This window comes from Parus major, chromosome 6, assembly GCF_001522545.3.
Source record: "Parus major isolate Abel chromosome 6, Parus_major1.1, whole genome shotgun sequence".
Lineage (NCBI taxonomy): Eukaryota > Metazoa > Chordata > Aves > Passeriformes > Paridae > Parus > Parus major.
The window spans coordinates 22,650,683-22,675,961 of NC_031775.1; the positions used below are offsets into that span (position 1 = coordinate 22,650,683).

General features: G+C 43.2%; 2 protein-coding genes across 6 annotated transcripts in view; one reads left to right on the forward strand and one right to left on the reverse strand.

Moving 5' to 3' along the window:
• The window catches only part of SLK (STE20 like kinase), a 49,863-nt gene extending 36,503 nt beyond the window's left edge, over positions 1–13,360 (forward strand). For 2 of the 4 annotated variants that reach the window (XM_015633297.3, XM_015633296.3), the window contains exons 13-19: positions 67–159; positions 3,180–3,309; positions 3,549–3,673; positions 4,618–4,806; positions 5,974–6,099; positions 7,630–7,743; positions 8,238–13,360. In XM_015633297.3, the coding sequence (XP_015488783.1) occupies positions 67–159; positions 3,180–3,309; positions 3,549–3,673; positions 4,618–4,806; positions 5,974–6,099; positions 7,630–7,743; positions 8,238–8,384 (924 nt within the window). In that variant the 3' untranslated portion in view covers positions 8,385–13,360. Of the gene's footprint in view, positions 1–66; positions 160–1,249; positions 1,322–3,179; positions 3,310–3,548; positions 3,674–4,617; positions 4,807–5,973; positions 6,100–7,629; positions 7,744–8,237 lie in introns of all 4 variants that reach the window. The other 2 variants (XM_015633298.3, XM_015633299.3) reach the window with 2 other exon arrangements.
• COL17A1 (collagen type XVII alpha 1 chain) overlaps positions 13,262–25,279 on the reverse strand; it is a 59,466-nt gene continuing 47,448 nt past the window's right edge. For both annotated transcript variants that reach the window (XM_033515528.1, XM_015633294.3), the window contains exons 37-57: positions 25,079–25,159; positions 24,168–24,221; positions 24,006–24,047; positions 23,239–23,301; positions 23,025–23,084; positions 22,505–22,531; positions 22,387–22,428; positions 22,170–22,226; positions 21,742–21,789; positions 20,974–21,087; positions 20,559–20,696; positions 19,896–19,979; positions 19,072–19,200; positions 17,919–18,008; positions 17,270–17,383; positions 16,863–17,015; positions 15,682–16,077; positions 15,346–15,486; positions 14,739–14,801; positions 14,441–14,512; positions 13,262–14,273 (exon numbers count right to left, since the gene is read on the reverse strand). In XM_033515528.1, the coding sequence (XP_033371419.1) occupies positions 14,227–14,273; positions 14,441–14,512; positions 14,739–14,801; positions 15,346–15,486; positions 15,682–16,077; positions 16,863–17,015; positions 17,270–17,383; positions 17,919–18,008; positions 19,072–19,200; positions 19,896–19,979; positions 20,559–20,696; positions 20,974–21,087; positions 21,742–21,789; positions 22,170–22,226; positions 22,387–22,428; positions 22,505–22,531; positions 23,025–23,084; positions 23,239–23,301; positions 24,006–24,047; positions 24,168–24,221; positions 25,079–25,159 (2,015 nt within the window). In that variant the 3' untranslated portion in view covers positions 13,262–14,226. The remainder of the gene's footprint in view (positions 14,274–14,440; positions 14,513–14,738; positions 14,802–15,345; positions 15,487–15,681; positions 16,078–16,862; positions 17,016–17,269; positions 17,384–17,918; positions 18,009–19,071; positions 19,201–19,895; positions 19,980–20,558; positions 20,697–20,973; positions 21,088–21,741; positions 21,790–22,169; positions 22,227–22,386; positions 22,429–22,504; positions 22,532–23,024; positions 23,085–23,238; positions 23,302–24,005; positions 24,048–24,167; positions 24,222–25,078; positions 25,160–25,279) is intronic.

Here is a 25,279-nt window from a genome sequence, read left to right on the forward strand (position 1 = left end):
AGTAGTGCTTGCTGTGGAGACAAAGTGTTCTTTTTGCCACCTTCTGCATGCTTATATATACTGTAGGTTTTATGTGAAGTGGAGAAAGCACCAAAAGAGCTGAGAAAAGAGCTCATGAAACGCAAGAAAGAGGAGCTTGCACAAAGCCAGCATGCTCAGGTAACAATGGCAGCTTCAAGCTACTAAAATACCAAAGGCAGCAGTATTCACACAGCTTGATGATTTCACTTCTGGTTGTTGTTGAGTGAATATGGAACTTAACTCAAACTAACCCTATGAACTGCTCTCTTTCTTCAAGTACTCCCATGTCACATTTGGACTTAACTGGGTAGAAATGTAGGAGCAGTGGTTGCCGGGTTTGTACTGTCAAGTGTAGGATTTTGTGTGCTCTACTGATAAAGAATGGTATTTTTCTGCAGCAAGTTTGTTTACAGTGCTTTTACGAGTGGTAAGTACTCCACGGGTCCTTCAGATTTTAAAGGTTATAGTCAGGAGGAAATTTTGAACTACACAAGTGCAGAGGAGGAAAATGTATCTAATATGTAAGCATGAGACATCTTGTTTATAGGAACAGAATAGATTAGGTAAAATGTTATTTAAATGTCAAAGTGTAGGTGTATGGAAACTTTACAAAACATCATATGTGATTTTATGCCTTCAGACTTGCTGCTTTTTTATGACCCAGCTAGAAAGAGGGCTAGTATTTTAGAAAAATATTGGCTTTGTGATGCCCACAGCTTGTACAGAGTGAGTTTGAACCACAGCAGAGCAGGTTTGGATTGAGTAACTTAAAGATTAAACGTTTATGTGAGTGACCCAGTAGAAAATAATAGCAACTTTATTCGATTATGTGTTTAAGAGGGGATTTCCCAGGATAGAAGGTGATTGAGTTGCAACACTTTCCCCACACCAAAGGTATCTGTCTCTAAACTTTTTAAGGAAACAAAAACATAATTTTTCATAGTGTTTGTAATCACATGGTTAATTTTCCTTGCTGGTTTCAATTTGTTGAAGAAAAGTGAAAGAAGATTTTAAATGTGAAATATCCTTACTTGGAATAAGTACTGAGCAAGGTGCAGCTGTTTAGTTTTAGAGTATCTAGAACTTCCATCAGCATCTACTTGTGTGATTAGCCCTGACATTTCAAATGTTTTTACTAATGTACAGCAGATCTCGTTTCTTCCTTTTTTTTTAAGAATAGAAATAAATTTTACTATATTATGACACAGAATTACATTGTGTCCCACAGGGTGTTGCTCAGGTTATGATTCAGTCTTTTCAGTTGTCTTCATGTACACTTTTCAACGCACAAATGCAGGATGTAAGTCTTAAAATACAACACAGTGCAAGTTTATCTTCCTAATTTTCCAGATGTGTGTTTTCTCTTTCTGCTCATATGTGCTGATCAATGTCACTACTGTCTCAAAACTGGCTAGCACCAATTTAGGTAACTGTGCACTATCCATAGTCAAAAGATCCAAAAGATAGTAGTTACTCAATCTGAGCAAGACACTGAGGGTTCACACATGCAACATGATGTTTGTTCAGCACATGTGAGAAACGTTGTGTGACTTGTATGCTGTGTGTGCAGTGAAACCATGTATTTTGAAGATGTTTGAGTTTATTTTAAGATACTTACTGGTCCTAACAAATGGTACTTTGGACAAGGTTGACTGCCTTGCACTGTCTGCCTTTTAACCACCAAACACATTCTTTAGTAAAGTCAATGACATTTTTTTTATGTGATACTTGAGTAGATCTAAGAAGTGGAAAGGCCAGGGTGTTGCCTAGTTTATCTTACAGCACTAGCAGGTATAAAACTTCATAAGAGTTACGCTGTAGAGAGAGCAGCAGTGATATTTACGATTAAAGTGTAAAGCTCAAGCGTAATCACTTTTTGACCATGGCTACACTAGAACAGCTTTCCCCTGCATCCTACAAATCAAAAATCTCCCAACAAATTAAACACTGTGTTAATTATGTGTCTGCACCCTCAGAGTATTACATCAGTAAGCTCTTTATCCTTTTCAGGTATAAAGGAAAAAGCAGTATTTTTTGTCACACCACAAATTTAGTTAGGTGTGTCTGACTTAATTTATGGACATCACCTTCCAGTTCTTTTTGTACCTCAGGTCTGTCTCTGTCAGCTTAATTCACTTCTGGTTTTATGTTACCTGTCTCAGTGTAGCTCTGCTGTCCACTAAGAGACATGAAAGTCTCATCTATTAATAACTTTTTGTGAAGATGAAAACCACGATTATTTTGGTCATAAGAAAAAGTACTTTTAAAGAACATTTAATTCCATTTGTCCTGGACTTCAGCAGCCCACCTTGGCTCTGACAAGACCCTGCTATTGTCCTTTCTTTTGACCTTGATATCGTGCTAGAAGTATCTGATTCAATTTCCTGTTCTTAAAGCAGGTGTGAATGTGTGTGTGTGTGCATGCTTGCATGCTCATAGCTGTGGTCTTTAATAGTTGCAAAGAAGAAAGGCCAGGAGTAGGTCTTGGGGCATGGGAGGAGGACTTAATGCTGCCTGCTTTTCATGATGGGATGTAACAGTGATACACCTGGATAACGGGACAATGCAGGTGATAAATCCCTTTGTGAGGAGCCCTCTCAGCTGGGGTGTGAGCAAGTTAGGGCCCTGCAGAACATGGGGTGTCTGCACAGTGGTCCTGCAGAACTCCCAGACTCAACAGCCCTAAGGACAAGATAAACTACACAGATCTGAAACCCAACTGTGTAAATAAATAGGCTTTAACTAATCACCCAAAGCAGAATAGCCATACATACTTTTATTTCCTTACATACATGAATAATTAACCATTTTAGAATGAGTTCAACTTTAGATTCAGTATTGTCTTTGCTAGCTCTGAACCTGCATCTTATTCAGAGGAGAAACAAGAGATGGAATGAGTTGCAGATGGCTGGCTAGATTGTTACCTTTGGCCTTAATTCTGAAGGTATTAATGAAACATGAATATGCTCTTACCTACTCTGTACATAAAAAAAAAAATAAAAAAAATGAATAATTTGTTAGCCAAGGCTCACTAGCTCAAACTTTCATAGATGTATTTGTTTTCATATATAGCTAATGCTGAGAGAACTGGGAGTTTCATTAACATGTAATGTGGTTAGAAGAACCCAATTTAATTTACTTCTATTGGTATTTACCAGGAGCAGGAGTTTGTGCAGAAACAGCAACAAGAACTGGATGCATCTCTGAAGAAGATAATTCAGCAGCAGAAGACAGAACTGGCCACTATTGAAAGAGACTGCCTCAACAACAAACAGCAGCTCATGAGAGGTATCCAGTACCAGGCTCTGTCTTCAAAAAAGGCACTGGTGTTTTAATAAAACAGTGGTCTTCCTTCACTTTGAGTTAAAAAATATTCATAACTAATATAGAACTGTAATAAAAATGTTTGCTATGAAACAGCATTGTTTTTAAAAGGTACTTGTAGGCCACTTCTGAACGTGCACCACGAGGTTGGGAAGTATGGGATAGGATTGCAATTTGTGAGCCAACCTTTCTCTTTTTTCCAGCTCGTGAAGCTGCATTCTGGGAGCTGGAGGAGCGGCACCTACAGGAGAAGCACCAGCTTCTCAAGCAGCAGCTCAAGGATCAGTACTTCATGCAGAGGCACCAGCTGCTTAAGAGGCATGAAAAAGTTAGTGCTGACTTTGACACTTTCTTGTGTGTATTATAATACCCATTTTTTAATCAAGTGGTCTTAGGATCTCTCTTGGTGCTGTTTGTTTGCATAGGCAAGACCCAGACAAGTATTTTGAAACTGTTATGTGTTCTGTTGAGATTAAAAAAATCTTATTCATCTTACTTGAATATCTTACTAATATATAGAAGTATAAATAATGATACTTTCCCTTTCGATTCTTTTAAAAAAACCCCCCAACCAACCACAACATCAGTCTTTTACTATAAAAAACGTCAAATTCTGGTTATCCACCAAAACCCATTTTGATTTGTGTTTAAACAAATCTGTTCAGAAGTAAATAATCCTGGAATTAAATGAGCAGAATGAACTGGATTAGCTTCTTGGCGAGTAGCTGACAACTGTTTCTTTATAGTTAAATCCTTATTTTCCGCAAGGCACTTTGCTTTTTATAGCATACACAAAAGCAAATAGTTTGATTTCTGAAAATGTAAACCAGTAGGGAGGTGTTTGGTGATCAGAGCATGATCAGCCTCCACTGAAGGCTTGTTCTGTCCACTCTGGTTTATCCCATGCAGGCTGTTGCTTTCCCCAGCTTTTGCAGCAAACTGCTCCTCCACAGCCATAGCCCAGAAGTTCAGTTGCACAAAAAGGAGTTTCTCCTTTTGAATAACAGGCTTTGTAAAAGGCAGTGCAGGAGTTGAGTAAGTGCTGGTAAAATACATGTGTATTTACATTTATTAAGGAATTTTCTTCAGGTTGGGCAAGATCCAGAGCTGTCTGGAAGAAGCCCCTCCTCTCCACTGTTACTCCTGGGGCTGGGAATGGTTTCTGCTCAGGGGCACTGACTCATTCACACAGGGAACTTATTGATGAGAAGAGATGCACACTGTATAACATCACAGTTACTGTGTAACATTTCCACATGGTTAACTTTTCAGGAAACAGAACAAATGCAGAGGTATAACCAACGCCTTATAGAGGAGTTAAAGAACAAGCAAACTCAGGAAAGAGCCAGACTGCCTAAAATCCAGCGAAGTGAAGCAAAGACTCGGATGGCCATGTTTAAGAAAAGTTTAAGAATCAATTCATTTGCGTCTCCAGACCAAGATCGTGAAAAAATTAAGCAGGTAATTAATAAATTAGTATTTAGTAGTTTTAATAGTGTAAATGCTGAATGTGATGTAGTTGTGAGGATGAAATAGAGGACATGCTCATGAGTTCTCAGATGGCCCCAAACTGGGTTGATGCACTGGAGGGGGTCAGAGGAAATCATCCTTCCCTGCTGCTCTGGTGAGACTCTTCTGAAGAAAACACTGGGTCCAGTCCTGGGTTTCCCAGTACAAGTCAGACAGATTTATTGGAACGAGTTGTGTAAAGGGCCTTGAAGATGGCTGAGACTCAAGTGTCTTGTTACACAAGGAGCCACCTGGGGTACCTGGGGTGCTTCAGCCTGGAGGACAGTATGCTCAGGAGGGTCTTATCCATGTGTGTAAGTACCCAATAGAGGGAGCAAAGAAGGTGGAGCCAGACTCTTCCCAGTGGTGCGCAGTGATAGGGTCAAAGGCAGCAGCCACAAGTGAAATACAGAAAATCTAACTTCAACAAGAGAAAACATTTTTAATGTGAAGATGATCAAACACTGGACCAGGTTGTCCAGAGAACTTGTAGAGATGCTCAGAACCAAACAGGGCACAGTCCTACACAACCTTGTCCTGGTGACCCTGCTTTGAGTGGGGAGGTTGATTCTTTGCAGGTCCCTTCTAACCTCAACTGTTCTGTGGTTCTTTGAAACATTTTTAAGGATGCCTGATTTTTGTGAGCTTTTGAGCTAAAGCTGTAGGTATTCATTGTTTAAAAGGCAATGCTGTGCAGAGGTTGAGAGGTTTGCTTTCTAATGATGCATGACAGTCACAAATCATGGTTTCATATGGTGAGCACTGGAAAGATGAAAAATGTGGAAAATATGGCCTCCTGTAGCTGTTTAACACCAGCCTTAACCAATGCTTGCAGCTGCACTGCTGTGTCACAGCTTCAGAGGTAATTTCAGGAGTCTGGAAGTGAAATGTGCTGTGTTTTAAGTAAAAATCAGAGTGCAGACAGGGAAATTGGATTAAAACTGCAGGGCACTTCCTTTGTAAGAATTTAAAAAAGGAAAAAGAGAGAAAATTACTGCTTAAATGTTCTAGAACCGTTCTTCTCAGTATGTGTTCATTTTATTAGGTGCAGTTCTTTGACTCATGCAAACTGTTTTACTCAGAGGTGCAGTATAAATAATCTCTTACTTTTAATTTTAGTTTGCTGTTCAAGAAGAAAAGAGGCAGAAGAATGAGAGACTGGCGCAGCATCAGAAACATGAAAACCAAATGCGGGACCTTCAGTTGCAGTGCGAAGCAAACATCAGGGAACTGCATCAGTTACAGGTTAAAAATAGATGATATTAAATGACCATTCAGTGAGAAGACTTAGGTTAATACCAGATGCAGGCAAAGCAGAAATACCTTTTCCTTAATTTTTACTGTATAGAGTTTTTTAAACTTTATTTTCAAAGGCCTGCAGTGCACTGCTTTACCAGATTCATATGTTCCCATCAATTAATGAGGAATAATTTTCAATGCAAGAAGAGCAGGAGACAGAAGCAGATACTCACTTCTGGATTATCTGTCAAGTTCCCAGAGCTATTTTCTATAGGCAACATTTCCTTTTAACCTGATTTTGTTGAAATGTCATTAATCAGAACAGAGGTAGGCAGCACCAGGCATTACTCATGATAAGTTTACAGCAATACAGGAATGAGGAGGTTTTTACCAAGTGCTGCCACTTGCTTGTGAGCTTCTGGACAGTACTTAGAAGGAATTCTCTTCTTGTAATAAGGAGCTCTGATTTGTCTCTTTTGGTATGCATTCCGTGGAAGTTTCTGCTGGATACCAGAGGCCAGATCTCCTTTTCTGTTAAATCAGCTTTTCCTAGTTTCAGGGACACAAGGCAGTTTTAAAGCATTAAATGATCACCTGCTGATAACCTTTGCTTAGAGAAATGGTGCAATGATCAATGAAGCTCATTCTACTCTATTCACTTTCTTACATCCTGCAAAAACAGTCCCTGGCTGTGCTGCTAATATGTCCCAGTAAATCCCCAAGTACCGTGGGAGCCTTGTGAGAGTTTCAGCTCCAGTAAAATTGAGCAGATTAGGGCTGCTCTGAGCTTCACAAGGAAAACTGGCCCCTTGCTGCACTCAGGTCTAGCCAAGTGCTTGTTGTTTGTGTTGCTGTGGTTCTGTACTCTGCATCAGACCCATTTGGGACTGGAACCCTAGAAACACTACCATTGCCAACTGCTCTTAAAGTGCAGAGACTTGAAGCCAAATAACTGATTTTTTTTCTTGTCATGCTTCAAAAGTCCTCTGAAAGTGATGCAGATGCCTGAGTACCTTACTGAGAGAAATGTGAAGCTGGGGTGTTGTTTGAGACTTTTCATAGGGCAATTCTGAGGCTGCTTCTGCAACCACGTTTGTCTCTTCTCTAAGCTCCATTTGTTTGTCTCGGCTCTTGGCACCAAGAGTTGAAATATTTCCAAAAAAACAGCTTCCTTTTAATGTAATTGGTTTTAATAAATTATACAGACTGTCTTTAAAAAGCAAAGCAGAAATGCTGCATGACCTTGAAAAGCATCATTAGGCAGTGAAACAGTTTTGAATAACACCCTCAGCAGCTGCCTTAATGATGCTCAGCAGTGTATTTGGATTTACGAGTGTTTCTTATCTCAATTGGCTCCGATGGAAAGATCAGCTTTTGAAAACGCAGCCTCGTAACATACTTTCATCTTGTAATTATTCACGTCACTATTTACACGGAATAAGCTAATTAGAAAGAATTAGGACAACATATGTCACTGTACAAATGTCGAGTTGCCTAATCTGAATTAGTTTTACATAAGGATTATCTTGTTTTAAGAATGAAAAATGCCATCTACTGGTTGAGCATGAGACTCAGAAGCTAAAAGAACTGGATGAAGAGCACAGCCAAGAACTGAAGGAATGGAGAGAAAAGTTAAGACCGAGGAAAAAGGTAAATGGAAGCAGTTCATCAATCAGGAAATTATTCATGGTTTGATCTAGAAAATACAGACCATACAGAAGTATTGCAGAGAAGGAGAGTCAAGCTGCTGTACAAAGCTGTTGCAGTTCATGATATAATAAAAGATGTTAAAAAATTGTGTAAGCTGAGCAAACAGCAGGTGGACCAAAACAGGCTGTGTATTACCAGCCTCTTTGCAGGGCTTCCATCTGCAGCACATGTGCAGGTTTGCATGGAACACTTAGCTAGAGGTAAATCTGGGGTTAGGAATTTATTTCAAAAGCCAGTGAATTACTACAAAAATTGACTGATATATAGCAGGCATAGCTGGTGGTGGAGGTTGGTTTGGGTGTTTATTTTATTTTAAAAGGGAATGTACTAGAGTTTCACACAATTCAGAGATATATCAGACAAAACATATCCACAATAATGGGTTTCTTGTACTTTGCCTTGTTAATCCTGTGACAATCTGATTTTGGTTTTAGATGCTGGAAGAAGAATTTGCCAGAAAACTGCAGGAACAGGAAGTTTTCTTTAAAATGACTGGAGAATCCGAATGCCTTAATCCTTCCACACAAAGCCGGATTTCCAAATTCTACCCAATCCCCAGCCTTCACTCCACTGGGTCATAACTCTGGGAACTTCTGTAGGTTTTTTTGTGTTTGGAATTCTCCCTCCTTACGGTCTAACCTGACTTACCCGCAGCATATGAACATCGGGGACCTCACTTGTCTTGTTTTCAGTGGAGACAATCAGTGTCAGGAGTGGTTTCTTCACTCCCCTGAACAGAAGAAATGAACCGAGTGTTGGTGTACAATGGTATTGTTACGTCCTTCAGATGTTTCAAGACTAAGTGGGCTTTTTATCCCAGTCTCTAAAAGTACGTTACCTACAGTTTTGACTTCAAGCCTGAAATATTAATTATGCTCTTTCTCGTCACAAAAGAAATGGTTTCTCATCTGAACATTTAAACAGTGTAATATTAGTTCTGCTACTGTGTTTTTAAGCATCAGATTTCTCCATGAGAGAACTCCACAATTGAAACTGTCATGAGAGGTTTAAAATTTCATAATGTGAGCAGTGTCTTCATGGCAAGGACTGAAACTAATTACTGAGAACATGCCAGTAATCAGAAAAAACAAACCCTTATGTTTAAACACCATTGGCAAAAGCCTTTGCAACTTCTTTCAAAAGAAACCTCTGGCATAAATTAAACTTAGCTTATCTCCATGACATGTTTTGTCCATTAGTTCCATAATGAAATGGGGTGCTAGTTTAATTAATACAGTGCCTGAAACACTTAGATATGCTGATCCTGGCAACAGGATACTGTTTTGTCATTTAAAAACACAAAACTCCTTAGCATTGTTGTTACTGTACAAAACAAGATTTCTTGCTGCTATACTGCCATTTTTGTTGTAAATCCTCACCCTAAAATATTTTGCACTAAAATATGTAAAGGTGAAAGAAATGCTAACTTTAAAATGCACAGTTTATTATTTTCTTTAGCTATTACATACAGGTGGTTAGTTCTACAAATTGAAAAACTGTAGAATGTATTTTTTAGAAAGCGGTGTGCAAAATGCACGTGGTTTCTCTTAACTGTACCTGGAATGGGTAGAGCCATTGTTCTGTTCTTACCAAAGCCTGTTCATTTGAACTCCATCACAGAAGTGGAGGTGGATGGTCATATTTATAAATAACCATGGCTAAAGTCTGATTTCACTAGAAATGTTAGATTTTATTTTTTTTTTTTTAATTTTAGTAGTTTTATTTTAAGGAAAGATTTAAGTTAAATATATAGACCAACTCCTTTATGAAGCTGGGTGTTTTGCTTTTGTGTTGCCACCTACTAACCTAGGCAGGTTTTATTTTTCGATGTACCATAAGTTATTTACCTGACTGATCGGTAGTGGGAAATCTGAACCGTGTCTCCTATAGCAGGGTAGGGAAATACAGCTGTATTAGGTCACTTTTGCTGCACTCCTTTTGGTGGATAGAGGTTGAGTCATATCAAGACAGTGTTGTAAGCTGTACTTGGGTATGTGGGAGCTCCATTTGTAAAATAGTGTTTGCTTTCTGTCTTTTGAGGCCTGACTTCCTCTGATCTCTTTGGGCATCAACTGCACCTGTTTTGTTTTGCTTGCTTGCTTTGACCCTGCAACTGGTGCCCATTCCATGGCGTTCATTTCATGGGAACAGTGTTGCTGCATGGCAGTGAACTCAAAAATTAATGTAGGACTTAAATCAGCTGTGGCTGAAACCTCAGATGCTGAAATCCTTGGACATTGAACCGATACCTTCTCAATGAAGACACTTAATTTACAGCACAGTAAAAAGAAAATTGGAAAATGCATGTTTTAATTTAAATTTTGTAACTTTTTGATAGCATAATTACTTTAATAGCTAGCCTTCATTTCTGGCATCTTATTATTTTAAATGTGTATTGTGTACTGTTGTAAATTCACACACCATATCTCTAAAATGTTCTGTTGCTAAATGCAAAGTTTTTTAAATTGTTTGTTTAGTAGGGAGAAAAAAATCTTTGAAGACCAGTGGCTTTTTAAGCTCCACCTTCATAAATTGACTGTTACTAAGATAACATTAAACAATCTTCATCCCTATTTAACAGAATTTGTTTGCAATTTCATATGAAATAGGCTCAGTGCTTTGCCTGGGGAGTAGTCAGGGCAGGCAGATTTCCTCTTCTCAAATATGTCTACATTCATCCCATTCATCTACATTAAATCCTCACAGGGAAATGTTAATAATCTTCTCCTTACATTTTTGGTAGTTTCAATGATACATTGCTAATATGTATTGGCATTCTGTTTACCTCCATCTGAATCTCTTACATCTTTTATTTGAAGATCCTTTTCACACAGGCCCTGCAATCTGATCTCATTGTAAATTGCACAAATAACTGTAACTGAGCTCTGGGATGAAGGGAGGGATCAGATGTGGTGATGGAAGCCTTGCTTAGGTCTCCAGGTGGGGAGCCCTGTGAAGCACTTGTAGCCTTGTGAACTGGGCTGAGAATTGATAGCAAGCATGAAAATACTATTTTCTGAGTGATAACAAGAACTAGTGTGGGTACTTACACATCTATACTGATAAAATTTGGTTTAAGTGTTACAGAATGTCAGAGAGCTGTTACGATATTGTATCAGTGTCAGAAAACTCAGTTCAAATTAATTTAGTCTCACATAGGCTTAAAAGACGTCTCCTGCGATGTGAAATGCAATCTCGCTACTATCTTATGTCACCTCCCTAATGAATGTTAGCAGCTCCATCTCCAGGGTGGTGAGGTGTGTCTTCTGCAGCTAAAACAATGTACTTACAAATTCTTACTGTTTGGCAGATCTTATTGTCCCCACATGCTCTTCCAAAGCTGACCACAAATCAGTATTTGCTCACCACTGTGTTTTACTACACTGTAAATTCTGTCCACAGGAAAATGAGCAAAGGCAATAAATCCCCAAATTGCAGTGCTGTGTGTGGGTTGTCCTCCTGTGTTTACAGCTGATCCTTGCAGAAAACCTGTCTGCAGGGCCTCAGTCTTAACCATGTGCTTTCTGAGCTCTGAAAGTGCATTTTGGCACTGCTTATGGCATCCAGGGAGATCTGGGGCTAAAGGTCTTTGGGTGCACCTGCTGCCCCTGTTTATAGGAGATGCTGGCTGAAGAGGGGCTACCAACTCAGGGGAAAATGGGCTGTGGCAGCCCTCGATCTTCTGAAGTTCCAGGGGAACTTTGCTATTTATTTTATGAAGAAGAAATACTCCAGCATTTGATCCCCTCTGATTCCCATAAAACAAATTTTCCTTCTTCAAGTACTTTGCTGTCTCTGGTGTATACACAAGAACCATATACAGCATGTAAAGATATGATACTGAATGATTGATTATGTAGATCCTGATTTCTAAAGACTTGAAGGAAAACCTTTATTTGAATTGGCACCTGAATTCAAATTCCCTCGTGTCAGGGTGGCACTGTCCAGACCGTCAGCATTCACTCGGAGGGATTTTTCACATCACATTAAAAACTGATGTTCAGTCTGAGTTGCATCGTTTTTTCCAGGTACTCTTTTAAGCTAATAACCTTAAAATTGCATTTATGTGTATTCAATGTCTAATGAATCACACAGTTAAAGAAATTATTCTTCTGTCCCAGAGGACTTTATGATAATTCCATTCTACTGAATTATTTTCCTTAAAAATTGGAAATATAGCACCTTAACTAAGACCTAAGCAAAGCAGCAATGAAATTGCTTTTGCCACACCATGTCTTTTGTGACAGCAGTATCACATAGGAAGTTGATTCTCCAGCTGAAAGAGTATCTGCCTTGCAAGTACTTCAATCTTGCTTTGGTATAGGAAAGATTCAAGTAAGGTCTTTAACTCCAGGCACTCAAGTCCACTTTTGGGCAGCCTGATTTTCAGAGCAGTTGTGCAGCTGCAGCTCCCAGGACCTCAGAAATATGTTTTTACTGAAAACTGAAATGTACAAATGAGCTCAGTGCTAGTTGCTTCCACTGATCTACTGCTTCTTGGATTATCTGCTGCAGTGAAGAGGGGCAAGTTTGAGGACAGTGACTTGTTGTTGGAGGAAAGGGCAGGGGGGAGCGTTTAGGACCATCACTGTGTCAGTAAGTTATGTTAGCATTTACACTCTGGTCATTTTGCATCAAAATCTGTACTTCTGGATTTCTGAAACTTCCTTGCATTGATGTGTCCATGCAAATTTCCCATTCCCAGACTACTTCTGCCATCTTCACAGCAGTTGAAGTAAGATTAGAGAGAATTAACCTTCCTTGTTCACAGGCAAGCCAAGGCTAGGATGCCCCATCATTTCTCAGTCTTGAGAAAGATGAGAATAGGTAAAGGGAAGGTGAAAACAAAGGAAATTACCGTGTTTCTTTACAGAACCTTTACTGGTTCTGCATCCCCTTTTTCCAGCTCAGTCCCTGTGCTTTTTTTCTGTAGCTCATTTGCACATCTGGTGTTTGGGCAATCAGTGGTGCCAGAGGAAAACCGCTTAAGCACAAACATGCTCAAGCCCAACCCACAAGAAAGGGCTCATGTGCTTTCCCTGTACTGAAAGCAGAAGGGAGTGGGTGAGTCCAGGGTGTGAAAAGTCTTCCACATTTGCATTTAGGTGGTAAAGCCTCTTTGGTAATGAGAATCAGTCCGAAAATGGTGGAAAGAACAGAAACTAGGAAGGGACATTTAGTGGCTTCTAATATTGAACTGTCACCCCATTTTCTGTCAGGAAGCCAAGCAGGCTTCACAAGAGCAGGAGCATCCTGTGACAAAACACGCGCCTGAGGCACTGCCGGCCTCGTGTTCTCCCAGCAGTTTGTTGAATGTTTTGTGTTAACTGCAAACCAAGTTATTTTTGCCTTACAGAAAGCAACCAAAAATCATGAGATGGATGAATAATTGGCTAAGGGTCTCTGTACAGCTCATGGAAGTGAACTTGCAGTAGCAGTCATACAACAGTTTTGGGGGTTTTTTTTGTCTTGTTTTTCAAAGTAATTTGATTTCATGGCTTTCTGTAGAATATTGTAATAATTCTGCTGTAAATACAATAAAATCACAGTTTGCTCAGATTGCCTCAGTTTTGTTGATAGAAAATTTGCATGAAATACAAGGGGATTTGTACAAGCATTTGAGTAAAGGGGATTATTTAGAATGTTTAAAATAACTGAATATAAAAGTATTTAATGTTGTGCCACTGTGTTTACCATTAGACCTCAGATCCATCTCAGGTGCCTCACCCTGCCCCACACCAACCTGCAAGCACAGAATGGCCACGTTGAATAGTTCAGGGATGGGGTTAAAAATACACTGTAGTTGGGATGTTTACTTAAAGATTATTTTTCACCAGTGTTTAAAAAACAGAAAACAATACAAAAATATTTTTAAAAGATAAACAAATTACATTTAAAAGTGCTTTGGTTCAGCCCGTGTGTGTCCTGTCTTGCTGAGCTGCTATAAATGGGCTCCACTTGGGGTTAGCAGAGCTTGTGGAGAGGGAATCCCAGGGCAGTGCAAGCCCAGGGTTTCTCACGCAGCTTTGTGGGCTGCATCTGATCCCTGACAAACCATGCATTTGGTGGGGATGGGATTGTTTTCCTTTTTCTGCAGAGTTGGCTAGTTAAAAAAACCCAGGTTTTTACATATGTGGTAGTAGTACAAAAAGCCTGGACTATGTGAGACAGGCAGCCTTTGTCAGCCCAAGGACATCAGCCTGGGAGCTCAGGGGCACAAAGCCAAGTATCAGTAACAGAAGCAAACACCCACACTAGGGCCATGCTGGACACACACAAGAGACATTCAGATCTGAACTATCAACTCTAAGGGGTCAGCTGAGCAGTGAGGATGTTTCAGCATTAAGGCAGTGAAGACTCAGGCTAATTCTCTACAGGCTGCTGGGAATGTTGCCCTGTGCAGAACTGAGCTACCTCTTTCTCTTAAACACCAACACTTCTTTTTCTTCTGCCAACATACAGTTGTTCACCTGGGGACCAGAAAAATCAAAAGGAGGGTTAATTGAAAAGACCAGGTAAAAAGACAAAAGATCCAAACCAAAAAACACGCTGTGCTTTCCAGCTATTCCCAGGGATGGGCTGGTGCCTCTCCCTGACAGTCAAACCCTGCTCTCCTGGGGATGGTATGTGTTCCTACCTTTCTCTCCCTTCTCTCCTTTTGGTCCCCTGTGCCCTTGTCGTCCTGGTGGGCCCATCGGCCCAGGGTCACCTGAAGGAATGAGAAGACCAAGTTTGTCCTTGAGCACAAGTGACCCACAGACAGAGACAGGCCAGGGGAAGGGACACCAAATCAGGACAATGTTTTGGCTGAGATCCTGAAGGTGCCACCTTCATTGTGAGAGGATGTGACCTTGAGCAGTGCTGTGACCTCTGTGGTCTCAGTGCTGCTGCCTGGGCATCACAAGGCTGAAGAGGGAAAGGATGGCAAGCCTTACCTTTGGGTCCCCGATAACCCCTCTCCCCTTTTTCACCGGGTGGCCCCTGGATGGCACCATGTGCTGGAGAGGGAAATGAAGGAGAGAGTGAATGAGTGGGAGAAACCACTGCCCACTCAGAGAAGCTGAGTCACAGTGGAAGGACATTGCTCTTGGTTAGATGGGATTAGACTGACAGCAAGGTTTCTAAACAGGATTTTAGTCCCAACAAAATCCCAAAGACAGGCTGTGATGTCATTTCACCAGCACTGCTCTGTCACTCTCTGGGTGTCCTGGCTGTCACTAGGGCTGGAGCTGGCCCATGCTCAGGGTGGGGAATCTGAGAGCAGTTGGCTCAGGTTTCTGCACAAGTGCCAGCCCAGCCGTGTTAAAATGGGCCACAGAGCTTGTAAGCACAGAGGCCTTTCAGTGTTTGGGATGAGTTTCCTACAAATAGTGGGAAAAACTGATGTCCTTCCTAATGATAAGACTGCACCTCCCCAGCAAAGAAGGAAGGAAGATGGAAAGACCATCCACCTTCAACTCCACACCTTGACTTTTGCAGTGTGCAAAGGTTAGAGGATCTAATATGTATGAGCCAGAAATGCCAAGACAAAACGTAACTCACTTCTAAAGAAGTCCATGAGGTCTGCGGTGACATTGCCATAGGCTGCAAAGACCTTGCTGATGCCAGGGGGACCAGGAGGGCCTGGGGGACCTGCAGGGCCCTGTGCAGTGTAAGACATCAGGTCCTGGAGAATACCTCGGCCTGTGGAATAAAGATGTCATTTGAAAGGAGCTCTGGGAGAACTGTAGCTGCATGCTGAGGCAGAAGGTGTAAGGGAGACATGTAGGCAGCAGGAAGGAGAGGGAGGTGGACAGCATGACCAGGCACAGGGGGTTTGGAGTTGTAGGCTGAGATAGGGAGAGTCAGGCTGAACATTGAGTGAGGCATTGCACTCACTCTGCAGGCTCTCTGACACACGGAGTGCCAGCTCGTTGTAATCCAGGGAACCAGTAAAGGAGTTGCTGTAGGATCTGCTTGACCCTGCTGATCTCCTGTGTGATTCTTCCTCTGTCAGCAGCCCATCAATGCCCATGGAGGCATCGTAAGCACCATTGCTGCCCACTAAGGCATGGTAAGAGGACATGCTGCTTCTGGAGCTGCCTGTGCCCAGTGAGCCCCCGTGGGAGCCCTCAGCACCAAGGGATCCTCCATGCAAGTGCTCAGAAGCTCGTAACCCTTGGTACGATGAAGACATAGACTCAGACACAAAGCCACTGTCTCCTTTGGGTCCTGGTGGTCCCCGTGGCCCAGGGGGGCCAGGGGGTCCTGAGATGTAGCTTCGAACTTCATCACCTGCAAAATACAAGAGGGGAAACTTCAGGGACACTGTGCTTGAGTGCCTGTGGTACCACCTGAATGAAGACTGGAGTGTGAAGTTCTGTCCCACCAACAATCACAGTGACCCTCATCCCATGCCATTTCTCAGGCAGCAGGCACATATCAACCTTGAACTCTAGAGATGGCAAGACATCCTTCTCCTTCCCATCTCTCCCCCAGTTTTGAGTGCCCAATCTTGGGATCATGCCCAATGATTTTGCAGAAGGGTGCATTCCTCAGGCAAATTTCAGCACCTCTGGCAAAAAAGCCATTCTGTGACCAGCTTGCCAAAACTGAGGTGTTTTTGAAAGCCTGCCCTGAATGACTTGCCAAGATGAGCTCAGACCACTGGTGCCTCACATTAAGCTCAGTGCTGCCTTCAAATCCCTCCATTAGCCATGGCTCTGTGGGCGGGTGTTTGCCAAATAAAATGCTTTCCCCATGGTAAAACTCTGCTGGTGACCTTACTTGGACCCATGTTCAGCACAGGCCAATTTTAACTACCCAGTGCTTGTCCCTGTGGTGTCCCAAAACAGACTTTGGCTGGCAGCTGGGTTGAGAAGAGAAAAAAGGGTGCAGCACGCTCCTGTAGACCTGGCTGTAGAGGGAAGGTGTTGCTGTAGCCCCAGTTCAGGGAAGGCTCCTTCAGGAATCTCAGCTCAGCTCCTACAGGAATCTCTCAGCTGTGGCAGAGCCAGTCACCTACACAAGTAAAGCATGTCTTGGGATGTGTGCAGGAAGGATGGATGGTGTTCGCTTACTCTTCAGGTACTGGATCAGCTCGCTCCTGAACTCGTCGCTGTTGGTGATATCAGCATAGGACAGGAGGCCGGTTCCAGAGAAACCTGGTGGTCCTGGAGGGCCAGGAGGGCCAGGTGGGCCCCGGACTCCAGAAAGGGAAGAGTATCCAACATCTTGAGAGAGAGAAAGAATTATTTACCATCAGTGAGAGGATAAGGAAATTTCACAGGTTCAGAGATCTTGAAAGTTTAAAGGCTCCAACCCCAATTTCCATCCCTTTACAGACAACATTGACAAAATTGTTTTCTTTATAGTGACTTTGTTCCTATTGCCAGTCACATCCCTGCTAAGCTAAATCCCAGCCTCAGTCCCCCCAGCATTACAAACCGAATCACCCTGCCAGCTGTGAGAAACCCAAATGCTTTACTTTGAAGGTAGGCAGAAATGTCCTCCAGAGAGGTGCCTGGTGATCCAGGGATCCCTGGTGGTCCTGGGGGACCTGCAGGACCAGGGGGCCCAACAACACCACTGAATTCAGAGTCTGTAAGACAGAAGGGAAGAAAATGAAGTCACCCACCCAAACAACCCTAATGAATGTTCCTTGACAACACAACTTAGGACAATACAGAATACAGCCAAGTTGAAGATTTTTTTCTCTCCAGTACTTTCTGGTGCAGCCTTCTTGGTGTACATCACTTCCTGCATGTAGATGTCACATTGGACAGTCAGGTGATTCCAAAGAGAGTAAAGTCCCTATTTTAAAAATATACTTTTAAAGAGGTGTAAGAAAGGATGCCTTTATGCTGCCGAGTTTGGATACAACAAAGGGCTCCTTCATGCCCATATTCAAGACAGTCTCACTGCTGTTGCTCCTCACAGGAGCATGGTGATCCAGCTGCAGCCCCCTGTGGGGTATGCAGGTGCCAGCAGAGGCCTGCAGTGCTGCTGAGGACAAAGGACCATCAGAGGGTTATTTTGCAATGATAGGCAAAAAGGGAAATTATGTGACTAAGGCTGTAAAAAATATATGGGGGGATGTAGAGCCCCATGGCAGGGGAGTGAAGAAGTTGGCTTACTTCGCAGGTACGCTGTCAGGTCACTGTAAGATATACCAGGTGACCCTGGAGGCCCAGGTGGTCCAGGCAGTCCAATGCTCATCCCAGAATCTGCCAAGTCAAACAGATCCACATTATCAGCACAGGCTGTTACAATGTGGGCAGACAGTCAGCAGGTCTTGTTACAGGCAGTGTAGGAGGGGCTCCTGCAGAGTGGAGTGTTCCCACCAGCAGGCTGTGTCAGGAGCCAGAGCTCAAACCTTGTTCTGGACTTGTGACTTTGACTTGACAATGCCAAGGATACCCACAGACAGGCAGGCAGCAGGCTTCCATTCCTGGCAAAATCTCTGGACCTCATAAATCCATGACGTGGTGGGGGCACCCCTGGACTTGCAGCTCAGTTGCAACCCACACTTGATACGTGTGCTGCTCTCCCTGTGTCTGCAGCTCTGGGGCAACACTCTGCACTTTGTGATTTGTGTTAATGAAACGTCCCTGCAGCTGTCCTACCTGAGCCATTGGAGTGCTGCCATTACACTGCAGTTCTGCTGGAAACTCCCTCCATCTTAAGAGCAGTCCACTAGTGAGATCTGGTCTCAAAGAGCAGTTCAGAGAAACTGAGCTTAAACCAAGCTGTGTTTTTAAGCAGACAGTTGCAGCTACCAGGATTAGGCATTTTAGCACTGCTGCTGGGGATGCTCAAAGGGTCCTCTCTGTCAAACAGTATATATATGCCATATCACCCCTTTACAGATGGGAAAATGAAGCAGAGACATAGAATTTGTTTCAACTAACTTCTAAGAGTTTGTTGCCTGATCTGCCTTGACACAAATTGGGAACAAACCAACTCCTTCACAGGGAACTATATCCTGACCATGGAGATAAACATTAGAAAGGCACTTACAGATGTTGATGGGACTTCTAAGATGGCTAAGATGAAATTTTGTTCCTAATCTCAATTTTTAACAAAGAAAGGATTCATTACTAGTCTGTGGATAGTATCTTAGCTACAGGGTATTTTTCCTCTCATACAAGTCTCCCACAGTCCCTGCGAGGACGTCTCTGTACATAGGGATTCACACAATTAGCACTAGAATAGTTTCAACTGTCTGACAGCATGAGCTTTGTGCTGGGCCCCCAAAGGAACAGAGGGAAACACCAATAAAACCATTACTTGACAAGTAGTTGATAAACCTCCTGGTCAGCTCATCATAATCCAGTGACAGAGACATCCCATCTCCCCCTGGCCCAGGAGGTCCTGGTGGGCCCTGGGGTCCAATGAGGTACTGACGAATTTCTTCTCCTAGAAATGAAAAAAAGCATCTTTTAAGGCTGTCCAGCTGCTGCACAGACACCAAGTGGGAGGAGTTCCCAGCCTGTGAGTAGAGCTCCCAACACCAAGGAAACCATCAAAACCTATGGATCCTTCCATAGGTTCCTTCCCTCCCTCTTTTCTGAGTGAATTGTCTTGTATACAGTGGCAGACATCTGCAACAAGGCCAGGAACTTCCTATAATAAGGGTGTGAGGAGGATGAGAAGTTGGATTGCTTAAAGGACCTCCCTGTGGTCTTTTTTTTTCAGGGCATCCTGGACAACTTCTTGGGTAAAGGGAATGAAAAGCAGTTCAGCTGGCAAAGACCATGCTGAGCTGTGTGGCACTTTGGAGCCACTTGCAGCACAGTGCTAGCCAGCATCATCAATACATTCAGGGACAGTCAAATGACATCCTGGAGATTCACCTGTCAGTACAGTGATATTTACCCACAGTAACAGTGTGTACAGAAAAGAATATAGAGTTGGGGATCCCACTCAACTTGAGAACAACAACACAGCAAGGCTATGGGGGGAACACAGAGTGGGGGAGCTGGAAAGTAGAACACTCTGAAGCAGCTGCAGGTAACTCCAGTTGCAGACTGGAGACTGGAAGGGAAAGGTAGATCTCCAGGACGATGGGATGCTTTAACCTCAATCCTGTGTTTCCCTTGAAGGTCACTTACTTTGCAGCAGGCCCAGAAGTTCTTGATACAAAGTGGATGTAGTGGATACTGAGCTAGAAAATGACTCATAGCGACCTGAGGAGCCTGTGGAAATGAAAAGGTTTTACATGAGCCAGTATGAGACAGAAGGTGAGAAGGGGTCAGTAAGGAACAAAAGAAAGATGAAGTAATTAACTGGTAGAATGGGCTTCTCATGCCCCCAGCTATGAAACAGTTGTGATCTCACACATCCTGGTCATCACACTTCGTGCTCTGTGCATTTTTGGTTGAGATTCCAGGCTTCTTCCAAAAGCTCTGGGAATTTCATCTACTTTAGGAGAGCCCCAAGCAAACAAGGCAATCCCCAAATACTTGAGACCACATATACTTAATAAAATCACCTCTGTTTGGGTCTTTGGGGTGTCAAAGAAGTCTAACAGCAAATGTTTAATATGAGACTTTTTAAACAGCACAACTGCTAGTTAATCTAACCATTAAAAAGCACAAGTCTCAGAGGACACCTCAGCTATGTGGAGTCCTGGGCCTAGACTGCTGAAGATGAATAACCTGGTTGGGGTGCTGCTATTTAAAGACTTGTTTCTCCTCTAGTTCTTACCTCCTAGGTGCTGCACAAGCTCAGCTGAGGGCATGACTCAGTACAGAGTTTACCAAAATAGTGCTTACTTGTCATATAGCTCATGACACGGGTAGCCAGCTCTGCGTAATCCAAGGTCACCCCATCCGCAGTGGTGATAAGTCCAGGTGGGCCTGGAGGGCCTGGCGGGCCTTGGGCACCAGTCAAATAATGTCTGACGTTGTCACCTACGTAGAAAGTCCAAGATGTGCCCAAATCACTAAGAGGGAAGACTGACCATAAGCACAATTTCCAGACCCTCTTCCCTCTGACAAAGAACAGGACAACAGAAGGACAGTTCTACAGAGGCCACAGTGGACAACAGCACTCCACAGTATTCAGGAGAAATAAGCCCAGAGTAGCAGGGCTGTTGTTTTCTAAAAGAAGAGGGACAAGGCCCTCGGGAGCAAAAGAGAGATAGGTATGAAATTGCTGCCCCACAGCAAAAAATCTCATTATACTCACTCTTCAGGTAGTCGGTGACATACTGCTGAATCTCTTGAGATGAACCTCCACTTGGGCCAGGAGGACCAGGTGGCCCAGGAGGTCCTGGGGGTCCCTGAATTTGTCTGGATCCACCTACAGAAAGCATTTTTAGGAGAAGGAGTGTTTTTGGCACAGTTGCATTAGACCAAGTGTTAATAAAGTGTACTTGCATTAAGCCTTTCCCACAGGCCTGGAAAGATCTTTAAAAAATTGAATATGGAGGGGCTCCCCCTGCATCTTTAGATGCAGTCTGAGCATGGGCTATTTGGCAGTACGATGTCTTCAATATTAATTCAGCATCTCATAATTCAGCCTGTGCAGGGCTGAGTCCAGAGACATTCTTGGCTTTGTACAGGCAAAAAAAACCTGGTGGGTTTGTGCACTAGAGTGCAGTGCTGTGCAGAATATAGATGGAGATTGTAACCACAGGCTCATTAGTCTAACATCACTGCCCTGCTGCTCCCCATCCCAGTGAGCCTGGGCAGCACCAGTTCAAGGACCTGTCCATACAGAGGCAAAACTCCAGCTTAAAGGATTTCCAATAAGCTGGAAAAAGAAAGCTGTCAATTTTCTAATTTTCTAATTTAAGGCAAATCATGCAAAAAGAGGTTTTGAACACAAATCACATCAGCACTAGGTTGGTGCCCACACTGGTAGAATTCAAAGGCATTTTTTCAAAGCCTCCACCAGGATATCAGCATTCCTTCTTAATACAATGATGAGAGCAATGATGGTCTGTCCTCTTACCTCGAGATGCTCCTGGGATGCCAGGTGCACCTGGGACACCTGCATCACCTGGAAAAGAGTGAGGGAAACAGATGCTTGTAATGGATGTGACTGCATGTTGCATACTTGGTCATGTGAAAGAGTTGAGCTACATGCTGTCAGAGAAGCAACTATCCAGCCCTTAAAATGACTGCCTTGAAATGCCAGCTTGTTGGGAAAGAGCATAAAGAAGAGGCCATGAAAGAAAGAAGAGCTTTCCTGAGCCTTCTGTTACCTCATCAAGTGCCTTGTGCTCACAGCCATTCTACTGCTGTGGTCCTGCTTTGCCTGAAAAGGTAGGCGTGAGCACACCTCTAGTCCCCAAAGGACCAGGTTGTTCCATCCTTTAGTCTCAACCGTGCTTGGTTGTGTGAGGCCACCCCCCAAAAAAGAAAGATTTTTTGCTTCACCTTTTGGTCCAGGTGGGCCAGGTGGGCCTGGGGGTCCCTGTATGGTGACTCTTTCACCTGCCAGTTGGAGAAAGAGAGTCAGAGATTCAGAGGAATAAAGTATGTGGACAAAATCCTGGCTCAACTAAAATTAAGTTAGAATGAATAGAGCAGGATTTTGGCCCAATTTCAGCCCAGGGACAATGAATTCAAAGGAGGAAAGGGGGCACAAACTAACCGTGGGAGGAGAATGTTGAAAGACCAGGATCACCCGGTTCTCCTGCACAAGACACAGAAATGAAGGAGCAATCATACACCCAGGCAAGCTACCCTGAAACTCACTAATATATCCTTACCTGTGAATCCCCGTGGACCTCGTTCGCCTGTGAAGAAGGGAGCAAAGAAACAAAGTCAGGATTTCCTTTATGCTCATCATCAACATCCCAGCCCACACTGCAGCATATCATCTTGGCCTTCAATTTGTAGGGATGAAATGGGAAAAGGGATCAGGTCCACCTTTTCTTGACAGCTGAGAGCTGAGCTACACTTCGCAGGGCCACCTCCTTGCACTGACTTACTCCACAGTGCATTTTGCAAAAAGGCTGTCCCCTTCAACAGCAAATCTGAAGTTCTGAATGCTCTTGAGTATAATGAGCTTGCAAAGTTGGGATCTGAGTACAGTGATTGCCTTGATACTAGTACTGGAAGCTAATAAATTTCTTTGACAAAGACTGACTTGTTTTACAGCAGACAGGAGTCCTACTCAATGACAACTGTGCTAGCTTTCTTACAAAGGCAGGAATTTCTGCTCCTTCTTTTCAGTCTAAGGTGCTGAGACCCCTCTAGCACCTTGGTGAGACCACACAATATACCCACCTTGGTCTCCCTTCGGGCCTGGTGGTCCTGGTGGACCTGGTGGGCCTGTGAAGAATGCTTCTGCAATTCAAACAAAGAGATTTCTTCATGACATCCAACAGAACATGAAACAAGGTTTCTCTGGCTCCACTTGGTCCTAGCCATATATATGCTCTCTGGAACCCCAACAGGACATCCCCAGGACCAGATGATGGAATGAGTGGCAAGAACCTACCTGAGGTGGACATGGATGATCCTGGTCTCCCTGGTGGGCCTGGAGGTCCTGGCAATCCTTCTCCTAGGCAAAAGGGACACAGAAAGGCTTCAGGAAGGATCAGCTTCAGCAATATAAGTAAATGCTAGAGCTGCTACATCTCCAGCCACAGCTTTAGCTTGAGTCTTTCCCAGTGTAGGTCCTTATAACTGTTTTCTTCACACATCTACCCCTGATAGTTACTCTTTACTATCATTTTCCACCACAGCAGAAAAGGACAGAGAAACTCCTGTCTTTGTGGTACTGGGTACCTATCCCATCACACACCAAACCTGTTCTCTTTTCCTACAAACAGCAAGGAATGGATTTCTGCTCCTGTCACATGTCCCCCCACATCTTCCTTGTTCTGGCTGAGAAAAGGAAATCTGTGTTACAGGATGGGGCATGGGGATATGTTCCTCATGGTAAGAGCCTCCCCACTTGTCTGCAGTTGAAAGTTAAGGCTGGACAAGCCTTAACTTCTTTACAAGAAATAAATATGGAACTGATTGCAGTTATTTCCTTTGGCAAATTGAAAACTTTCTGTGTCTTCCCTAGAAGTATGGCTTTTACCAAATAATACTTATGGCTAGAACTCTCTTCCAAAGCAAGTGTTCTTTATTGGGCAGCATCTTGCTGCAGTGAAATTTTGTTGATAGGAACCCACTATGTGACATTCTGCTTCCAGCCCTAGGCCTTGGAAAAAGCCTCACACTTTCCATTTTGGTTTCAGAGGAACAAGCTCTTACCTGGGGGACCACGAGGTCCAGGGGGTCCCTGTACAGATTCACCTGATGAGAAAAGAAACAGGGATATTAGGGAACATTTACTCAGCAAACTGCATGGCCCAGAAATGTGCCATGCTGTGTGAGCATTCCTTGCTCAGGTACTGAGCTCTATATGTTACATACCTGGTGGTCCAGGGGGACCTGGTGGTCCTGCTCGCCCTTGTAAATCTCCTAGCACTGTGCAAAAGAGAAACACAAACAAGGGAAAATTGTTGCTATGGAGCTATTGCTGCTGTGGAAACTGTCAATATATTGCTGCTAGAAGCTCTTACAATCAAAGGTGGACTAATGTGGGGCCTGGATGACCTAAGCCCAAGATGAAGCAGATGAGGGAGAGGAGAGATGTGTTTGGTTAGGACAGGAAGAACAATACAGCACTGAGCAGGAGCTGCAAACTTGCAGAGGTCCCAGATCCTAGGAATACCAACTCTCAACAACATCTAGTGTTGCACAGAGCAAATGCTTTTCCTGGGATCTTGCTAAACCATTCTGTTCTGCTCCACTTATTTTCATCTTAAAATTTAAAAATTTTTACAAAATGTATTTTTTTTTAATCTTAAAATTTATTTGCTCCTCTGTGAATTCATCCTTTAATTTGGAGATTATTTCTGTTGCTTAGAAATGCTTTTTCAAACTTCTTACAGATGGTTCCATGTTCATATCGCACATGGAACTGCCCTGTGTGAATTCAGTGGCTGAAAGCTCTCAGCTCTGTATCTCCCCTGTTAGTGGCTGCTCACCAGCCACCATTCCTCAGCTTCCCTCTCTGTGATGTGGGCCTGATGGCATCTGCCTCATTTTGAAAGGACTTTGGGATGCACACATGAGGAGGGCAGAAGAGGTAGCTGGCATTGCAGATACACCACCAAACACACACACACACACACACACACACACACACACACACACACACACACGCACGCACGCACACACACGCACACACTTGTCTCATGCCACATTGAGAATCTCCTGGTACCTGTGAGCAGGCCTTGAGGCTCTGATACATCTCCAAGCAGAGTGGAAAGGCCACTTACTTTGAGATGCTAATGATGAGACTTCTGTTCTGATGGTTTCTACCACAGTTTCACCTGGAGATCCTTTCTCACCCCGTGGACCTTTTCCAGGAAAAATAAAAGCAACAGAGAGAGGGAGATATTTTGTACTTACTCCAACAAGAGGTTAAGACTTTTCTTGTGAGAACAAAGAGCATGAACTCAGACCCCAGATCTGAGGGA